Raw genomic sequence first — 17,304 nt, 5'->3', positions numbered from 1 at the left:
TACTAGGCTGATACCGGAGTTGAGGGGGTTGAGCTATGAGGAGAGGCTGAATAAACTAGGCTTGTACTCGTTAGAGTTTAGAAGAATGAGGGGAGATCTCATTGAGACATATAAGATGATGAATGGGATGGATAGGATAGAGGTGGAGAGACTCTTCCCGCTCAGAAAGGACAGTAGGACGAGGGGGCACAGCCTCAAGGTAAAGGGGGGCCGTTTAGAACGGAGTTGAGGAGGAACTTCTTCACTCAAAGGGTGGTGAATCTCTGGAATTCTCTGCCCGTTGAAGTGGTGGAGGCTGCCTCGCTAAATATTTTTAAGATGCGGGTTGATGGGTTTTTGATAAGAGAGGGGATTAAGGGTTATGGGGAGAGGGCGGGAATGTGGAACTGAGCCACGACAGATCAGCCATGATCTTATTGAATGGCGGGGCAGGCTCGAAGGGCTAGATGGCCTACTCCTGCTCCTATTTCTTATGTTCTTAAGTCAGGATCCTTATTTGCATCTATTTAACTTTGCATATCAGGACTTTACACCTGATAGTCCCCCTCTGGGTTAAACTGCCTATTCACATTGGTGTACCCTCATAACAGCTCCCCCACGACATGCACCTGCACCTAGCGAACAGAACCCACTAGAGGTGCACCGGTGAGTACAGCACCCCCCCCACTTCCGGGTCATGCCAGGGCAGTATCCTGGCACTGTGCCCCCGGCACGTAAGGCGCTGTGCCATGGTTTATCTCATTCAATAAACAAGTAGCCTTTCTTTTAAAAGCTGAATTTGGAGTGGGGCAGGTTCATTTTTTTGACAAGTCTAAAAGTACAGTGAGAAAAGTCATCAGCACAGCCGGCAGGCTGCCCTCTGCTTTTCCCACCCAAGATGACACCTTGTCAAAATATGTCAAAATTCTGCCTTATGTTTTTGAGACAGTTTTACTGCAGGAATTGTTTGCCAATGCAAATAAACAAGAACACAGTGTAAAACCTGTCAATTACACAATATTCCAAATTACACACATATACAGGTACCACGTTTTGCCTGAGAGTGGAGGTAGGGGGAGTGACATGGCAGGCCTTGATGTGAACCATGTTATTGTTGACTGCTTCACCTTATTTTTTAATTTTGTGAACTCCTCAATATGGAGAGATAGTTATACCAATCACTCTACAGCAGGCAATGCTTCTTGCCATGCTTGTATCGGTGTTTGTCACCTGCTTTTCCAAATCTTCAGCTTATTCTAGCAGATCTGCTATAGTCTTTGTTGTGAATTGAACCTTCTTAGGCTCTTCTATTCTCATCAGTTGAAACCAATTCTTCCATACTGGAATAATATACAGTAAATCTTCCACATACAGAGACCCGGGTTCAATTCCAGCCTCGGGTCACTATCTGTGTGGGGTTTGCACATTCTCCCCATGTCTGCATGGGTTTCCCCCAGGTGCTACGGGGGGGGTGGGGGGGGGGGCTTTCCGGCCACAGTCCAAAGATGCGCAGGTTAGGTTGGCCATGCTAAATTGCCCCTACGTGTCAGGGAGGCCAGCAGGATAAATTTATGGGGTATGGGAATAAGGCCTGGATGGGATTGTTGTCAGGGCAGGCTCAATGGGCCAAATGACTTCCTTCTGCACTGTAGGGATTCTATGATGACATAGAGTTCCTCTATCATCATAGTTTGAAGCAACTGATCCATTTTATCTACGGTCAAGTCTTCAAATCCTTTCCCTTCAGTTTGTTTTTGCCAATTCCTAGCCACTTCAGCATCCACATTGGGAAACCCTGTGAAATCATTCACAGCCTCATGCCAAACTTTTTTCCAGCAGGCATTTATGGTTGAAGCTCTAACTTCATCCTAGGAGTCCTTAAATTATGCCAACTGCTAGGAGGATGTTGAATTGCTTCCAGCAATCGGGGCTGCTGCAGTTGAGGGGTCTGATTCCAGAAGATGAAGGATGTGGCTGAACTTCATCAGGTGTAGTAAACCTCGAATGAGGCAATGAGCCCCCCCCCGCTCCATTGATTGGATATCAGAAGGTAAAAACAAGAGAGTGTGGATGTTCAGACGCATTATTGAGCATCAGTACAACATTGAAAGACTGGTTCCTTTCCCTCAGTTAAGTGACGACCTCTGGCAGAAAGCAATTGGCAAACCAGTCTTTAAAGACTGCTGCTGAAACGCAGGGAGTGCTGTTAGCCTTCCAAAAAGCTCACAGATTTTTCCCTTAGGAAGTTTGAGGGTTTTCTGACCTGTAAATAAGCACTGATTTGCATTTCAAGCCAGCCACATTAGCCAAACTTTGTGCCAGCCTGTGTTTTACTGCTTTAAACCCAGGAGCAGTGTTCTTCCAAAATGTTGGTCCCAGCTTGCATCTTCCAGGACAAGCCAGTTTCATCTACACTGAAGACATGCTCTGCCTAATAACCTCCCTCCTCAATGTATTCCTGCACCTTCTTGGGAGACTCTCCTGCAGTTGCATGGTGAACTGACATAGCCTCCTCCATTTCCTCTGTGGATCTCCTACTCAGAGGTATTAACTTGATAGTACAACTACCAGAAACACTAATAATAGCTTTCATTTCTTCTTCAGATTGCCTAATATACCTCATTGTGGATTCATTCGCAGAGTATTCCTGATTATGGCACAGTGGCAGTGTGGTTAGCACTGCTGCCCCACAGTACCAGGGCCTTGGGTGACTATCTGTGTGGAGCTTGCTCATCCTCTCCGTGTCTGCGTGGGCTTCTTCTGAGTGTTCTGGTTTCCTCCCATAGTGCAAAGATTTGCAAGTTAGGTGGATTGGCCATGCTAAATTGCCCCTTAGTGACCCAAGACGTGTACGTTAGAGGAATTAACAGGGTAAATATGTGGGGTTACGGGGATAGATCTGGGTAAGTTGCTCTGCCTAAGAGTCAGTGCAGACTCAATGGGCCAAATGGTCTCTTTCTGCAATGCAGGGATTCTACGATCAACATGGTAGCACTTGCATCATTTTTCAGTCAACCTAAGATTGAGACTTTTTGTTCAAGTATCATTACTTTTCCTGGGATGTTTTCTGCTTGTCTTTGAATCACTCACTTTTGGTGAAGTGCTGTATATACCTGTGCCATAAAATACTGGTTGGGAGTTACTGCATCCTGTAAATTACAACAAACCACATACAGTTGGAGACAGCACATTCAGATTTGTGCATTTTCTACATGTGAAAGACAACAAGTAGTCTTTTGTTAATCTTCTGTGACCAAAATGTGTTTAGGTGAGAAGTTGAACATTTTAAATCACGGATGAGTGAAGTTTTGTGACCAGGAACTGCAAGTGGATGCACAAAAGCATTTCCATGGGTCAACAAATTTGCAATGGAGGGGGGATTGTGAATGGGGGGGGGGCGTTGATTGTGCTAAATATGACTTGCAGCCAAAAAAAAACTAGCATTTTTGATTTATAACCCATCATGGGGAGGGTAGTCAAGGAGGAAACTTGAAAGATGATTCCTGAATTGCCTTAAGAAGTCTTTGCCTTTTCTGGGATTTGAGAGAAGGACAAAGAGACATGATGATGGAGATCCATCAAGAAATGGAAAAAGCAAGAATGGGCCTGATATACTATAGACATGAAAAATACTTAATTGCAAGCACTGTTTAAAGAAAAATACATTTAAACAGATTAAGTATATTTCATTTTGCCCCTTAAAATTGGGTCTTTATACAGCTTGTCTTTAACACTTGTTTTTCATGGGTCAAAGTGCCACTGAGCTGAATCCTTCCCAGCAACAGAAAACAAAAAGTGACATGCTGACTGCTGAATTAATTATGCTGCCACTTAAAATAACTAGGAGTGCTACACATGCATAGAAAACCTAGTGGGGCTCATTTTCAGCAGAGTCCATGTTTGGCTGCCCAGCTCCCCACCCATCCATCCCCAAATTCTGCCTGTGGTAGAAAATTAACACTAATTTCTCCATATCCTTTTTGAGGGATAAACTACATTTTAAAATCAATCATTTCCCCACTTCTTGGGGTTCCACGGCATTTTTGAGGGTGGACATGGTGTTCCTCTCAACAACATCACTCTCCTAAAGAAACTCAAAACTTGGGCGGCATGGTGACAAAATGGTTAGCGCTGCTGCCTCACAGCTCCAGGGATCTGGGTTTGATTCCTGCCTTGGGTCACTGTCTGTGTAGAGTTTGCACGTTCTCCCCTTGGTGCTCCTGTTTCCTCCCAAAGATGTGTGGGTTAGGTTGACTGGCCATGCTAAATTGCCCCTTAGTGTCCTGGGATGCGTGGGGTTACAGGGATTCGCAGGGTGAACATGTGGGTTTATGGGGATTGTTGTCAGTGCAGACTTGATGGGCCAAAATGGCCTCCTTCTGTTCTGTAGGGTTTCTATGAAAGTTTGGTGTTTAAAATAGAGCACTGCTTCACACTTATCCCCAAAATGTTCAGGCCAGCAGGAAGTATAAAAAGTGAAAGACAAACTCTTCCATTGTATTCAACCAGTCTAGTTAAGTACTGATTTCATTCATTGAAGTTATCAAGGTGTGAATTGAACTCCATCTCAATCCTGCTTTTTAAATAGAGTCCCTGCAAACAGGACCCTGCGTTACTGCATGGGCTTCTCAGCGGCTTGGCATTATAGCAGCTCAAATCCTTCACAGTCCATTTTTGGAGCACAATCCACCAAGTGAAGGAGATCAGTTGTAGGCTTTTATTTCAGGTTTTCCAAAAGATTTTATTTTTCAAATTAAGACAAAAAAAATTTATATGAGCAGCACTTAACTATTGTGAGGATGGAGGTTTTAAAACTGCACTTGTTATGTTAAGGAATTAGTCTACACATATTATAAGATTTAAAGACAGCATGCAAATGGCAGTTAGCTTAATTAACTGAATCGCTGTTCTTCTGTTATATTTTCTTTAAAAACTGAATTGCATCGGGTAATATGAAATAATCGGTTACAAACTGACAAGGCAAGCATGGGTGAGAGGTCATTTCATTTTTGATAAATAATATAAGAACAATTATTTTTAAGAATGGGTAGAACAGTGAGTTGTAATTCTATTATGAGCCACATTTTTACTGTGCACTTTCTTTAGAATTCTTGCTGACACATTTTTGTTGTGAAAAAAAACCAGTCTCACCCACAGCTACAGCTGTTGATAGACCTCTTTGATACACTCAAAGTACCAGCATCTAGGAATACATACATACACACACCCAGAACAGAGCTTTGAACTGTCACGTTGCTCATTTATCCTGACCAGTTTTCAAATGAGCTCAGTAGCTAAGCGATCTAAAGGATAACTGGTGTTTTGTTTAGGAGATGCTATTCCATCTTAAGATCTAGAGGTCAGACATTTGGCTATCAAATAATTCTTATATGGAAGTGATGACATGCAGGCGCTGTGAATAAGACAATATTTCCATATAATTTACCAGTCTCTGCATAATTGAGGAGAACAAAGCGCATCCAGATAGGCAGGAGCCTGTCGCCAGAAGCATTTTGTATGCACTGCTACCTTATTGGAACGGCGCCAAGAACTGACACCACATCCAAAACCTGGGCACACCTGCTGTATTTAATCATCATTAGCTTCTTTGTGTGTCGTGTCTTTAAACACCAAAGGGAAGTTCTCCAGAAAATTGCGTTTTAAGAAATAAATGTGGCTCCATTGGACAAATGACCTGGGAACTGCTTTTATCTAGTTGGCTACTATTTTATATTTTCAGAGCTTACAACTGAGCCATAATCAGAGGGAATTTAATAAATTAACAACTTCCAATTCTGAAATTATGCCTGCACACAGGGATGCATTTCAGCCCAGAAATCTGAAAGAATGAATTTACTACCCAAGACAAACGTAATGCTACAAGAAATCTACAGCAATGGTCATTCTGACCACAAAAGAGCCACATTCATGAGCTTTAAAAACACCTAAGGGATCATGGTAACTGTTCAGATAGTGCAATGAATGCATTAGTTCTTTTTCCTTTTAATTCCCAGCATAAATTAACTAGTTACCCTCAGAACGGTGGCAGGATTATAGAAGAGTTTGCTGGACTGCTTCATAAATAGCCCAGTACCAACTGCACTGGTATGTGACAGGAGTCACACCGAAGCCAGCTCCAATAAGGGTAACAGACTTCCTTCTCTAAAGGACACAAGTGAAACAGTCGGACCATCTGAGAGCTTTTTAGTCACTTCAAAAAAAAGTAGGTTTTATTTTTAAACTTCCCCATTCTAAAAATTGAATTCAAATTCTCAAATGGCCATCGTGGCGCCTGAATTTAACATTGTTTGGATTAGTAATTCAGTAACATAACCACTATATTTGTAATGTAGAATAGTGAAAAGATTAATTTATTTATTCAAATAGCTTAAAAGCATTTGATAAGCAAAACCATTAGTTTATACACCCCTTCAGGAAAAGAAAAGGGAACAATAAGCCAAGAAACTGATCCATCATATTTGCAGATAAATTATCTGGCTCTTATAATCAAATAATTGCAGTGAACTCAAAACATGCAAATATGCTTTGCATAATATTTCTCATGGTTTTGATGAAACAAGCACCAGCAATGAGTAAATACACCCCGTATTAATTCAGTCTGGGTAATCAAGGTGTTTAAGTTCAAAAGATAGCACTTTTGGGTTCCAATTACTAAAGGTTCAGAACATTACATGTTTTCTGAAATAAAGAGAAAGATTTTACCAGCAGGTTTTCATTTTTAAAAATTGGCGGTGGAGTGATCCTTCGACCATTGCGAGGGAAATAGACCTGGATCATCCTATCCCGCTCTTCCCAGGTTGCTTTCCGCAAAACCCCATTAGGTTCTCTGACCACGATAAAGCGTTCCTTGGGAAAAAAAATGGAAAATTTCTTTAAAAACGACAGGTGATAAAAAGGCCCTGAATCGATAATCAGTGTAGGACTCTAATTGTATTTGCCCAGATCTTAGGGCAGAAAACAAGAACAAATCCACTGTGTGCAAACAATTAGAAATACAAGCTGATCTCGTCAGGGAAACAATACAAAAATATTAAATTGGACATTCATATATTGCTGGTTAAATTCAGAAAAAGACTACAAGTATAGACTTCAAGGGAGAGGGATTTGGAGGATGGGGATAATTAAACTAGGGTATGCAAATGTAATTCAGATTTCACTTGAGTTGTATATTCTGCTCTTGTATAATTTTTATTTTGACACAGAGCTCAGACTGTGTAATACACTTCTAGGTTTTGTGGTTAACCAGACGCTGTGTCAACATTCAAGGCTGGACTGAGTAAGCGGAAGAAGGAATATGTGAACAGGTCGGGTAAATGTGATTACAAGAATTTGCTCACGAGGAGCAAATAAATAACAATGCAGACTGGTTATACCAAGAGGCTTCTGTGTTTTACATGTACCACAGCTCACAATAGCTCCACTATTTTTATTTCCCTATATCAGATGACTACTTAAGATATTTGTAGCATGAACAGTACCCTCTTCCTCATTCTCTCATCACGACACCTAGCTATTTGAATCAGTAGTCTTTGATAATGCAAGGATTCCTGTCAGTCCTGCAAATATAGGATGACCAAGCTCAGTGCCTGCCTACCTGAGAATAGACCAGCATAATTGTTGAAAAGTAAGACATTTTGTCTCTTCTTGCCACAACACCTCCAGCAATCATCTGAGATGGGAGAATTTCTGTTCAAAAATAATCATTTGGATGAAGGGATGGCTATCAAATTTGCTGATGCCACAAAGACAGGTAGGAAAGTAAGTTATGAAAAGGACATAAAGGTGGCTAGAAATATAGATAGGTTAAGTGATTGGGCAAAGATCAGGCAAATGGAGTATAATGTGAGAAAATGTGAAATAGTCTATTTTGACAGGGAGAACAAAAGAGAAGCATATTATTGAAATGCCGAGAGATAGCAGAGCTCTGTGATGCAGATGTATCTAGATCTGAATTGCAAAAGGCTAATATGAAAATAATTAGGACAGCTAACATGTTATCATTTCTTGTGAAGAGAATTGAATACAAAGGGAGGCAGGCTTTGCTTCAGTTCTATAGAGCACTAGTGATACCACATTTGGAGTACTGTTAACAGAGTATAAATGTGTTGGAAGCAGTTCAAAGGAGGTTTGCCAGATTAATACCTGGAGTAGACTGGTAATCTTACGAGGAAAGATTAGACAGGCGAGACAGATTTCTGCTGGAGCTCAGAAGAGTAAGAGGTGACTTAATTGAAACATACAAGAGCCTGAGGGGTCTCAACAGGCTGAATGTGGAGAGGATGTTTCTTGTAGGAGAATCTAGGCTTAGGGATCACTGTTTAAAATGGAGACAAGCCTAATTTGTATTCTTTCAGAGTTGAGAGTGGGGGGTGGGGGGGACAGCGGCGGCGGATAGTGGTAGCGGTTGGTGTAGGCAAGATGCTGATTTGTAGTTACTATCAAATCAGCTATGATCTTATTAAATGGCAGAGTAGGCTCAAGGGGCCTGATGGCACAGTCCTTGTTTGTATGTAATAAAAACAGTGGTGTTTGTGTGAGGTGCAATGTGTCTCTTTCAGCTAAACAAAATATATTACAACCATTTATTGGTTCATTCCTCAGTGCAATGTCTTGGCCAGAGTCAAGCTGCTTGATATATTTCAAACAATGCTTGGCCATTAACTGTCAGTCACTATCAACCGGCGCATTCTCCATGGCAATGCCTCTATGAAACATCGCCCAGTCCCCTTTGAATCAGTATTAATTTTTGTTTTCGCTTACGAATTGTCCTGAAGAGTGCAAGACAAAAAACTTTGACAAAATGTCTCTTTTTCAGCAATACTCAAATTCTATGCTACCAAACAACCACTAACGTAATTCTTGCTACCAGTCATCAGGGACTGAAGACAGTTAACAGTGTCAAAGGTAACAGCATGTGCTAACAGGAAAACACATGTCAGTGCTCAGAGGGAGCAACAGTGAACAATTCAACACATTTCTACCCCTTTTCCTTTCTGCAGCAGCGTCAATGGACTGGAACTGTAGAAGTGTTTCCCTCTTCACAGATGCTGCCAAACCTGCCGAGCTTATCCAGCATTTTCTGTTTTAGTTCAGGTTTCCAGCATCTTCAGTATTTTACTTTTATTTAAGTAGTTGGTAAAGTGTAGAGCCAATTCAGACTCTAGAATAGTACTTACTCTGTGTGGAATGTCATACGTTATATCTGTGAATACATATTTAGCCGTTTCCAGACCTTCAAGAACCTTATCTTCTGCTAGTACATCATTAATTGGTTCCCTTTCGCTTAGTACTGGTGGAGGTCGGAGACAAGCTTTAGCTGCATCAACTGCTTTAAGTCGGGCCTGAAAAAACAGGACGCATTTACTTCAATCAATCACAGTCATTAGCTACTCGTACCAAATCTGTGCCATCGTATGAAACTGATGAATGTGTCTTGCAAACTAGTTTATCATAAGATTTTTAATACAGTGGAAATCCGCCACCAGACACAAAATTTCTCCAAATCGAGCTGCTAAGAAATTCAATCTGATAACCTGTGTGTCTGATTGTGGGGTGTGCACAGACACCCTAAAAACACAATCCCTTTACTTGGTTCTGAGACACTAAGTACAGACTGAGATCAGCTAGGATTCAGAGACTATCTCTCCCAACTGTGTGCAGGAAGCTGCTCCATTCTCAAAGTTACAAAGCCAATGTTCGGAATTGACTGAGCAAATCCAACTCCATTCCTTGCTTGCACCAAAAAACAAATTCATAAACCAACTGAATCCAATTCAAGATCCCTTCAAGGGAGAAAAAGTCCAAGCTGACAAGATGAGTCATAACACCCCATTTCAGGCTTGATCTTTGCCAAGGACGCTGCTAGCCAAATAAAAACACAGCTTACCATCACAAAGCCTCCCAATGCTTGTCCAGCCAGGTTCACCTTACCTGTCAGGACATTGCATTACCTTATTGGAGGGGAACGATCCTGCAGTTTTAGGTCTACTGTGTGTGTTTGCCAGTCAGTATTAACTGTGTTTGGCAGTGCATTGCCCCACAAGGTCCCAATGTTGGATTACTGAGTCTGACAAGTATTAAATAAAGCAAAAAGCAAATAAACCAGCAAAAATAAATTTTGCAACAACCAATCAGAAGTGTTTTCTTTTTGTCAATAAACACACAAATCATGCAGAAAAATTTCCAAAACAGCTGGTGGGTGAATATTTAAATGGGAAAGGGAGAGGACTAACTTGGTTTCTCCTCAACAAATGCTTTTGTGGCCAAAACAGCAAATGTGTTTACTTAGTAATTTATCGAACAGTAATGGAAGAAAACAATTTGAAACTACTGGCAAATATACCTCATCAAGCTGCATGTTTGTCATTAGTTTGTAGGTGGGTGGTTTTAGTTGCTGCTTGACCGGTTTGAAGACCTTCTCAAGGTTGAGGCCTGTTATTCTGGTGAGGATTTCCTGGACACTGTCATCCATAAATTGGGGTTTTCTGATGCCAGCTGCCTCTGTGCCTGCCAAACAAGGAGGGAGAGAGAGAGAGAGAATGTAAATATTTAAAATCCAGAGTAAAATTTACTTACATACTGTACTGTATCAAACTGTACTAGAACGTTGCAATGATCTTGTAAATTCCTCATGCCAGACCCCACACATCTAGGTAAACAAATACCTGACCCATACACATGATTAATATGCAATTTGCCCCCATTCTTGTACAGGTTGCACATTACCTGATCAAAGGATAGGGTTTCTTGGCAAATTTGGGTACATGTTAATCAGGATTCAGCTCCTACACAATGTTATATAGATTGCTGAAAGGCAATATTCATGATGATATTTTCAAAGTATCTTAAAACACCAACTGGTTTGCTAGCATCCATCAGGAAAGGGAAACTGCCACTTTTGTCCAACTACATCAATATGCCACTCCAGTTTCATGCTGCAAGGTTAATGCCTAACAAAGCGTAGCAGACTCTTCTGTTGTTTAAACTAAAATCTACTAGCAGTTCAAGACTGTCCACCATCACTCTCACAAGCGGGTGAGCAATAAACATTTTTTTTTCAAAACTCTTTTAACTCCACACTTAAAGTTACAAAGCCAATGCTCAAGAATGGACTGGTCAAATGCAAATTTATTCCTTCCTTGCTCCAAAAACCAAATTCAAAATCCAATTGAAATCAATTCAGGGGCTCCAAAGGAGAGACAAACAAGATGCAAGCTGACAGGATAAGGCACTGGACCCCATCTTGGACTTGATCTAATGCTTTGCCTTAGCCAAAAGGCTGAGAAAATGACCTCCACTTGGAGCAGCTGAGAATACGTGTAATTCATTCCGGAAATTTTACTTTGTGGTATGCTGGAGATTTATAGCAATCTGTACAAATTCAGACAGCATTGTAGACATATTTCAAATTACTAAGTTTAGTGTGTTCAAGTGTCAGGTCACAACAACCATGTCCTAATACTTACACTTTTCAGATGAACATGTATTCAAAATGCCTTGCATTGGCCTGTGGGGGCAGAGAGGGCATGGAGGGGAATTGCAACTGAATCTTAAATCATTGTAACTTTTAAGTATTCCATCCTCCATGATCCAACTGCCTTCCCCCAAAAAAAACCACTAAAACTCATCACTGAAAACTAGCTGTCATCTCCCAAATTCCTGCCCATCTTTCCCAGAATGCCACGTCTGAATCCCTCCAGTCAGATTTCTGTCCTGGCCACCGCACCTAAGCAGCTTTTATAAAAATCACAAAAGACATTCAAGCTTCCGAGACAATGGTAAACGATCTCTAGCTATTCCCTCAACTTGTCTGCAGCCTTTAACATAGCTAACTACACCATCTTCCAAATGGGTGAGATTGCACTAATTAGATTCTTATCTATCCAATTACAGCTAGTGAACTGGTTGCTCTATCCAATCCTGTTACCTCTGGTGTCTTCTAAGAATCTATCCTTGACCTCCTCTCATTTCTTACCAACATGTTGGCCCATGATATCATCCATAACATCATCCAAAAACTGTATGACAGTTTCCACATGTGCATTGACAACACCTAGCTCTACCTCACCGTCACCTTTCAACCCCTCCATCGTCTCAGAGTTATCAAGACTGCATCTCTGATATCCCAGTACTGGATGAGCAGAAATTTCCTCCAGTTAAATATTGGGAAGATCAAAGCCATTGTCTTTAGTTCCCATCGCAAACTCCATTCCCTATAGCAACAAACTCTATTCCCTCTCCCTGGCAACAGTCTGAAGTTGAAACAGACTGAAGTTGAAACAGACTGTTTGCAACCTTCATGTCATGTGTGACTTCAGGATGAGCTTCAGAGTACAAATGTATACCATCATTAAGACCAACTATGTTCATCTTTATAAATCATTTTAAACTTCATCCAGACTCAACTCATCCAGGCTTTTGTTACCTCCAGACTTGAACATTCTAATACACTCCTGAGCCACCTTCCATCTGTTCTCCCTCCATAGACATGAGGTCATCCAAAACTCTGCCTTCATAAGTTGCACCAAGTTCTGATCATCCTTCACCCTGAGCTCACTGATCCAAACTAGCTCCTGATTAAGTATTGTCTTCATTTTAAAATGCTCATTCTTGCTTTCAGAACTCTCTATAGCTTCACTCCTCCCTACCTCTGTAATCCCCTCCAGCTTTATAACTCTCAGACATGTTGGAACTTCTGCAATTCCATCTCCCCACCTTTCTCTCCTCCTCAAGAAAGATTCTTAAGCCTACTTCTGAAGCAGTTTTTGGTCTAATAGTTTCTTAGGTGGCTTGGTGTCAAATTGCATTTAGTGATGCTCCTGTGAAACACTTTAGAAGTTTTTACTGTGTTAAAAGGTGTTACATAACCACAAGTTTCTGCAATAATTACCGCCATCATGGGATGTTTGCAACCATGACAACTCAACAGATGATGCCATCCAGAACAATAGATTTTATTTAAGAGAAGGATCTATGTTCATAGAGCATTTTTTATGACTACCAGACATCTCAAGATGCTTTACAGTGAATGAAGTACTCTTTGAAGTGTAGTCATTATTGTAGGACATGTGACAGCCAATATGCAAACAGAAAAAGCAATGTGATAGTGACCAGAGTAATCTGGTTTTGTGATGTTGATTGAGGAATAAATATTGACCAGGTGACTCCCTTGCTTTTCCTCAAACATCCTGTGCAGGCTATTGGGGCCTCACGTTAATGTCTCATCTGAAAGAAGGCATCTCTGACAGCAGTGTAGTGCTCCCACAGCACTATACTGGGGTGTCATCTTTGATATTTTGTACTCAAGCTGTGGGATAGGACCTGAATTTAACGTACAACTCAGCTGCCATTCTGGTCAACGGTGGTGCTTTGTAATTATAATCCGCAACAAAGAACTAAGAAAATTACAGCACAGGAACAGGCCCTTCGGCCCTACAAGCCTACACCGACCATGCTGCCCGACTTAACTAAAACCTCTACCTTTCCGGGGACTATAGCCCTCTATTCCCATCCTATTCATGTATTTGTATGGCGGCACGGTAGCACAGTGGTTAGCACTGCTGCTTCACAGCTCCAGGGACCTGGATTCAATTCCCATCTTGGGTCACTGTCTGTGTGGAGTTTGCACATTCTCCTCGTGTCTGTGTGGGTTTCCTCCAGGTACTCTGGTTTCCTCCTACAGTCCAAAGCTGTGCAGGTTTTGCCCCTTAGTGTCCTGAGATGCGTAGGTTAGAAGAATTGTAAAATGTGTAGGGATGTGGGGGTAGGGCCTGGGTGGGATTGTGGTCAGTGTGGACTTGATGGGCTGAGTGGCCTCCTTCTGTGCTGTAGGGTTTCTATAATTTGTCAAGATGCCCCTTAAAAGTCACTGCCATATCAAATTCCACCACCTCCCCCGGCAACGACTATTCCAGGCATCCACTACTCTATAAAAAAACTGCCTCGCATATCTCCTTGCACCTTGCACCTTAAACCTGTGCCCCCCTCTGGGAAAAAGTTCTGACCATCCACGCCGTCCATGCCTCTCATAATCTTGTGGACTTCTATCAGGTCACCCCTCAACTCCGTCATTCCAGTGAGAACAAACCAAGTTTCTCCAATCTCTCTTCATAGCTAATGCTCTTCATACCAGACAACACCCTGGTAAATCTTTTCTGTATCCTCTCCAAAGCCTCCACATCCTTCAGGTAGTATAGGGACCAGAGTTGAACACTATATTCCAAGTGCGGCCTAACTAAGGTTCTATAAAGCTGCAACATGACTTGCCGATTTTTAAACTCAATGCCCCAGTCAATGAAGGCAAGCATGCCTTATGCCTTCTTGACTACCTTCTCCACCTGCATTGCCACTTTCAGTGACCTGTGTCCCTGTACACCAAGATCTCTTTGCCTATCAATACTCTTAAAAGGTTCTGCCATTTATTGTATATTTCCTTTCTGTATTAGACCTTCCAAAATGCATTACTGCATATTTGTCTGGATTAAACTCCATCTGCCATCTCTCCACCCAAGTCTCCAACTGATCTATATCTTGCTGTATCCTCTGATGGTCCTCATCGCTATCCACAAATTTGTCACAATGCTCCATTCAGAAATGCCCCTTTCTACTGCTACTCTCTGTCTTCCCCAGCTCCCGATCACCAAGAATAATAAATGTAGCAGAATCTGGGGAGCATCACCATCTCCATGTTGCTGTTCAGGACACAACATTTGTCCTTCAACATTGTTAAGGTAAAAATCCTGAATTCTATGTTAAATTTCAATATGGGATCATAATCACGTGAACACAAGTAAACATCAGCAAAAGGACCATTAGCAGCTCAAGAAGGTCCAACATTATTTTCTCACAGCAATTCAGCATAGGCAATAAATCCAGGGTTGCTATTGTCACTTATATGCCAAGAACAAATCAAGAAACAAGAATGGGGGATGGGTCGGTGAGTAGAAATTAGGGGGAAATGATTTAATAGAGTTTTCAAGAGTGGGAAATGTGATATGCTGCATGAGCGAATTAAGGAGGAGCAAAACTTCAGTTGACCCAGGCATTAAGTCAGCAGCACGTTTGTGGCGTCCTCACACCGTCCTGTGGTGGGTTCCCATATGTAATACATTTACATGCCACGAGTACTCATTAGTTTAAAACATTTAAAAAATTATGTCCTCTTCAAGATAAAGTCAGCAGCACATAGTAATCTTGTGGTCAACTGGTCACTTTTATTCAAAGATGGCATGTTACCATCTGCTTTGTGCAGCTGTCCGAAATCAGCAGAAGGGACTGGTATCCTGGGTGTGGTGGGGACAGTCAGTCAAGGTAAGTAAATGAGGGGCCTAAAGGGCAGTGTTGGTACTGTCCACACATGGGTCCATCTCGGGGGTGTTGACTGGCAGAGTCCTTACAGAGCTTTTGAGTTCAGCTACACATTTCAACTGCCCCTCAGAATGATCCCAGTCAATTCCTTTGCAATACGCAGAAGGGAAGGCCAGCTGATCAGCGATGTTCCCACAGAATGGTGAGTAAAACACTGCACACTAAGATGAACATTCAATAAGAAGTGGACAGAAAAAAGAACACAACATTGTTTCTTCCACAATACAGGAAATACGCCAAACTCTCCTATAACTATCAATGCATGCCAATGGTGTGGCAACCATGAGATGTGGCAGTACATTTTGCTCTCTAAGCTAGTCTGAACAAATCATGATGCATGCATGAATAAAGTGAAACCAATACAATGTGAAATATTTACAATTTAAATTTGAAAAACACCCCTGTTACTTTTATGCTCTCAATAATTCTTACATTAACGAGAATGGAGTTGAGCAGAAAAGTTCTGGACATGATGAGGAGCCCTCCTATTTGTCTGGATCTACAGCATTGTCAGGTGACAAGAGATTTCCCATACCCTTACCATGTGATTGCCGGTCTCCTGTGAACGCCACTGGCACTTTATGTGGGAATCAGCAAAAACCAAGGCAGCAGGAGTGGCAGCCAATCCCTGTCCTGCCATTGGGAATGGTGCACCATGGCTAAAATTCCACCCAAAGTGTCTAACAAAGGGTCAGTATCATAATGGAGGGATGAATGACCCCATTCTGCACTGTACATTCCATGCCATGGATTGGAATCCATATTTCAGCATTTCAGAAGCACAGCTCCTGTTGGATATCCCGGTTTATACGTCTCGGTGCCACAGTGATACTTCCAATCAATGCTTGGAACCCTGTCTATTTACTTGTTTGATCATAAATACTATCTCCACTACCCTATTTACGGATGAAATGTTTTAAAGCTTTTCTGAAATTTAGCCAGCTTTTATCAAAAACGTTATCAGTTATAACAATAGCATTCAGACACATTCTGAAATCAGAATTTATTGCTGCTCTTTGATTTATTTTATCTAATACACAATTATTAATGCCCTATAACTTTCTAAAACATAAAAGGTGGGGCTAAATACCAAGAATCATGAATAATAGCTCCAGATACATCACTCTGTAGAGATCTTAGCTGTATCCAGATCAGATACCAATTACAAAGTTAAAAGACAGGTTTTTAAGACATATTTCTTCATTTACTGTATTATTTAAACAAAGCATAAAAATAGCTTTGATCAAAAGCACTGATTAGCTTGTGTTTAAAAGTTCACATGTAATCTATATAAAGATAGGACAAAATGGATATTCCAATCCACTCTCACCTATTGTTAAAAGTTAGTTGCAAGCAGCGCAGGTCATGACACACTGTGCCACTCAGATTACGATCGGTCTGCAGTGAAACAAGAGTCCATTGACTGTATCACTGCAACACAATAATTGCAGCTCAAATTAACGACCAACCACTTTTATTTATTGATGCCTTTAGCCTTTTGAAAATGCCCCAAGATTCCCCATAAATAAACTTCAGGAGATGGACACCAATCCAAGAATAGAGACATTAGGGAGGTAGCTGAAAGGTTGGTCAAAGAAATGGATTTGGACACAATTTCTAAATTTGGCACGTCAGCTATGACTCTCACCAACTTTTACAGATGCACCATGGAAAGCATTCTTTCTGATTGCATCACAGCTTGGTATGGTTCCTGCTCTACCCAAGACTGCAAGGGTAGTCAAAAGGTTGTGAATGTAGCCCAATCCATCCCATCCATTGACACTGTCTACACTTCCCACTGCCTCGGCAAAGCAGCCAGCATAATTAAGGACTCCACACACCCTGGGCATTCTCTCTTCCACCTTCTTCCTTCGGGAAAAATATACAAAAGCCTGAGGTCACATACCAACCGACTCAAGAACAGCTTCTTCCCTGCTG

The 17,304-nt window shown here is 41.5% G+C and overlaps 1 protein-coding gene across 1 annotated transcript in view; it reads right to left on the bottom strand.

Moving 5' to 3' along the window:
* mrps22 (mitochondrial ribosomal protein S22) overlaps positions 1-17,304 on the bottom strand; it is a 29,309-nt gene that overhangs the window by 8,617 nt on the left and 3,388 nt on the right. The window contains exons 2-4 of the mRNA XM_080185546.1: positions 10,343-10,506; positions 9,177-9,341; positions 6,703-6,846 (exon numbers count right to left, since the gene is read on the bottom strand). Coding sequence (XP_080041672.1) covers positions 6,703-6,846; positions 9,177-9,341; positions 10,343-10,506 — 473 coding nt within the window. The remainder of the gene's footprint in view (positions 1-6,702; positions 6,847-9,176; positions 9,342-10,342; positions 10,507-17,304) is intronic.

The sequence above is a fragment of the Carcharhinus amblyrhynchos genome, chromosome 3, assembly GCF_965287045.1.
Source record: "Carcharhinus amblyrhynchos chromosome 3, sCarAmb.v2.hapA, whole genome shotgun sequence".
NCBI classification, from domain to species: domain Eukaryota; kingdom Metazoa; phylum Chordata; class Chondrichthyes; order Carcharhiniformes; family Carcharhinidae; genus Carcharhinus; species Carcharhinus amblyrhynchos.
The sequence above is the reverse complement of the archived record's forward strand: the minus strand, read 5'-3'. Positions and strand labels throughout refer to the sequence as shown.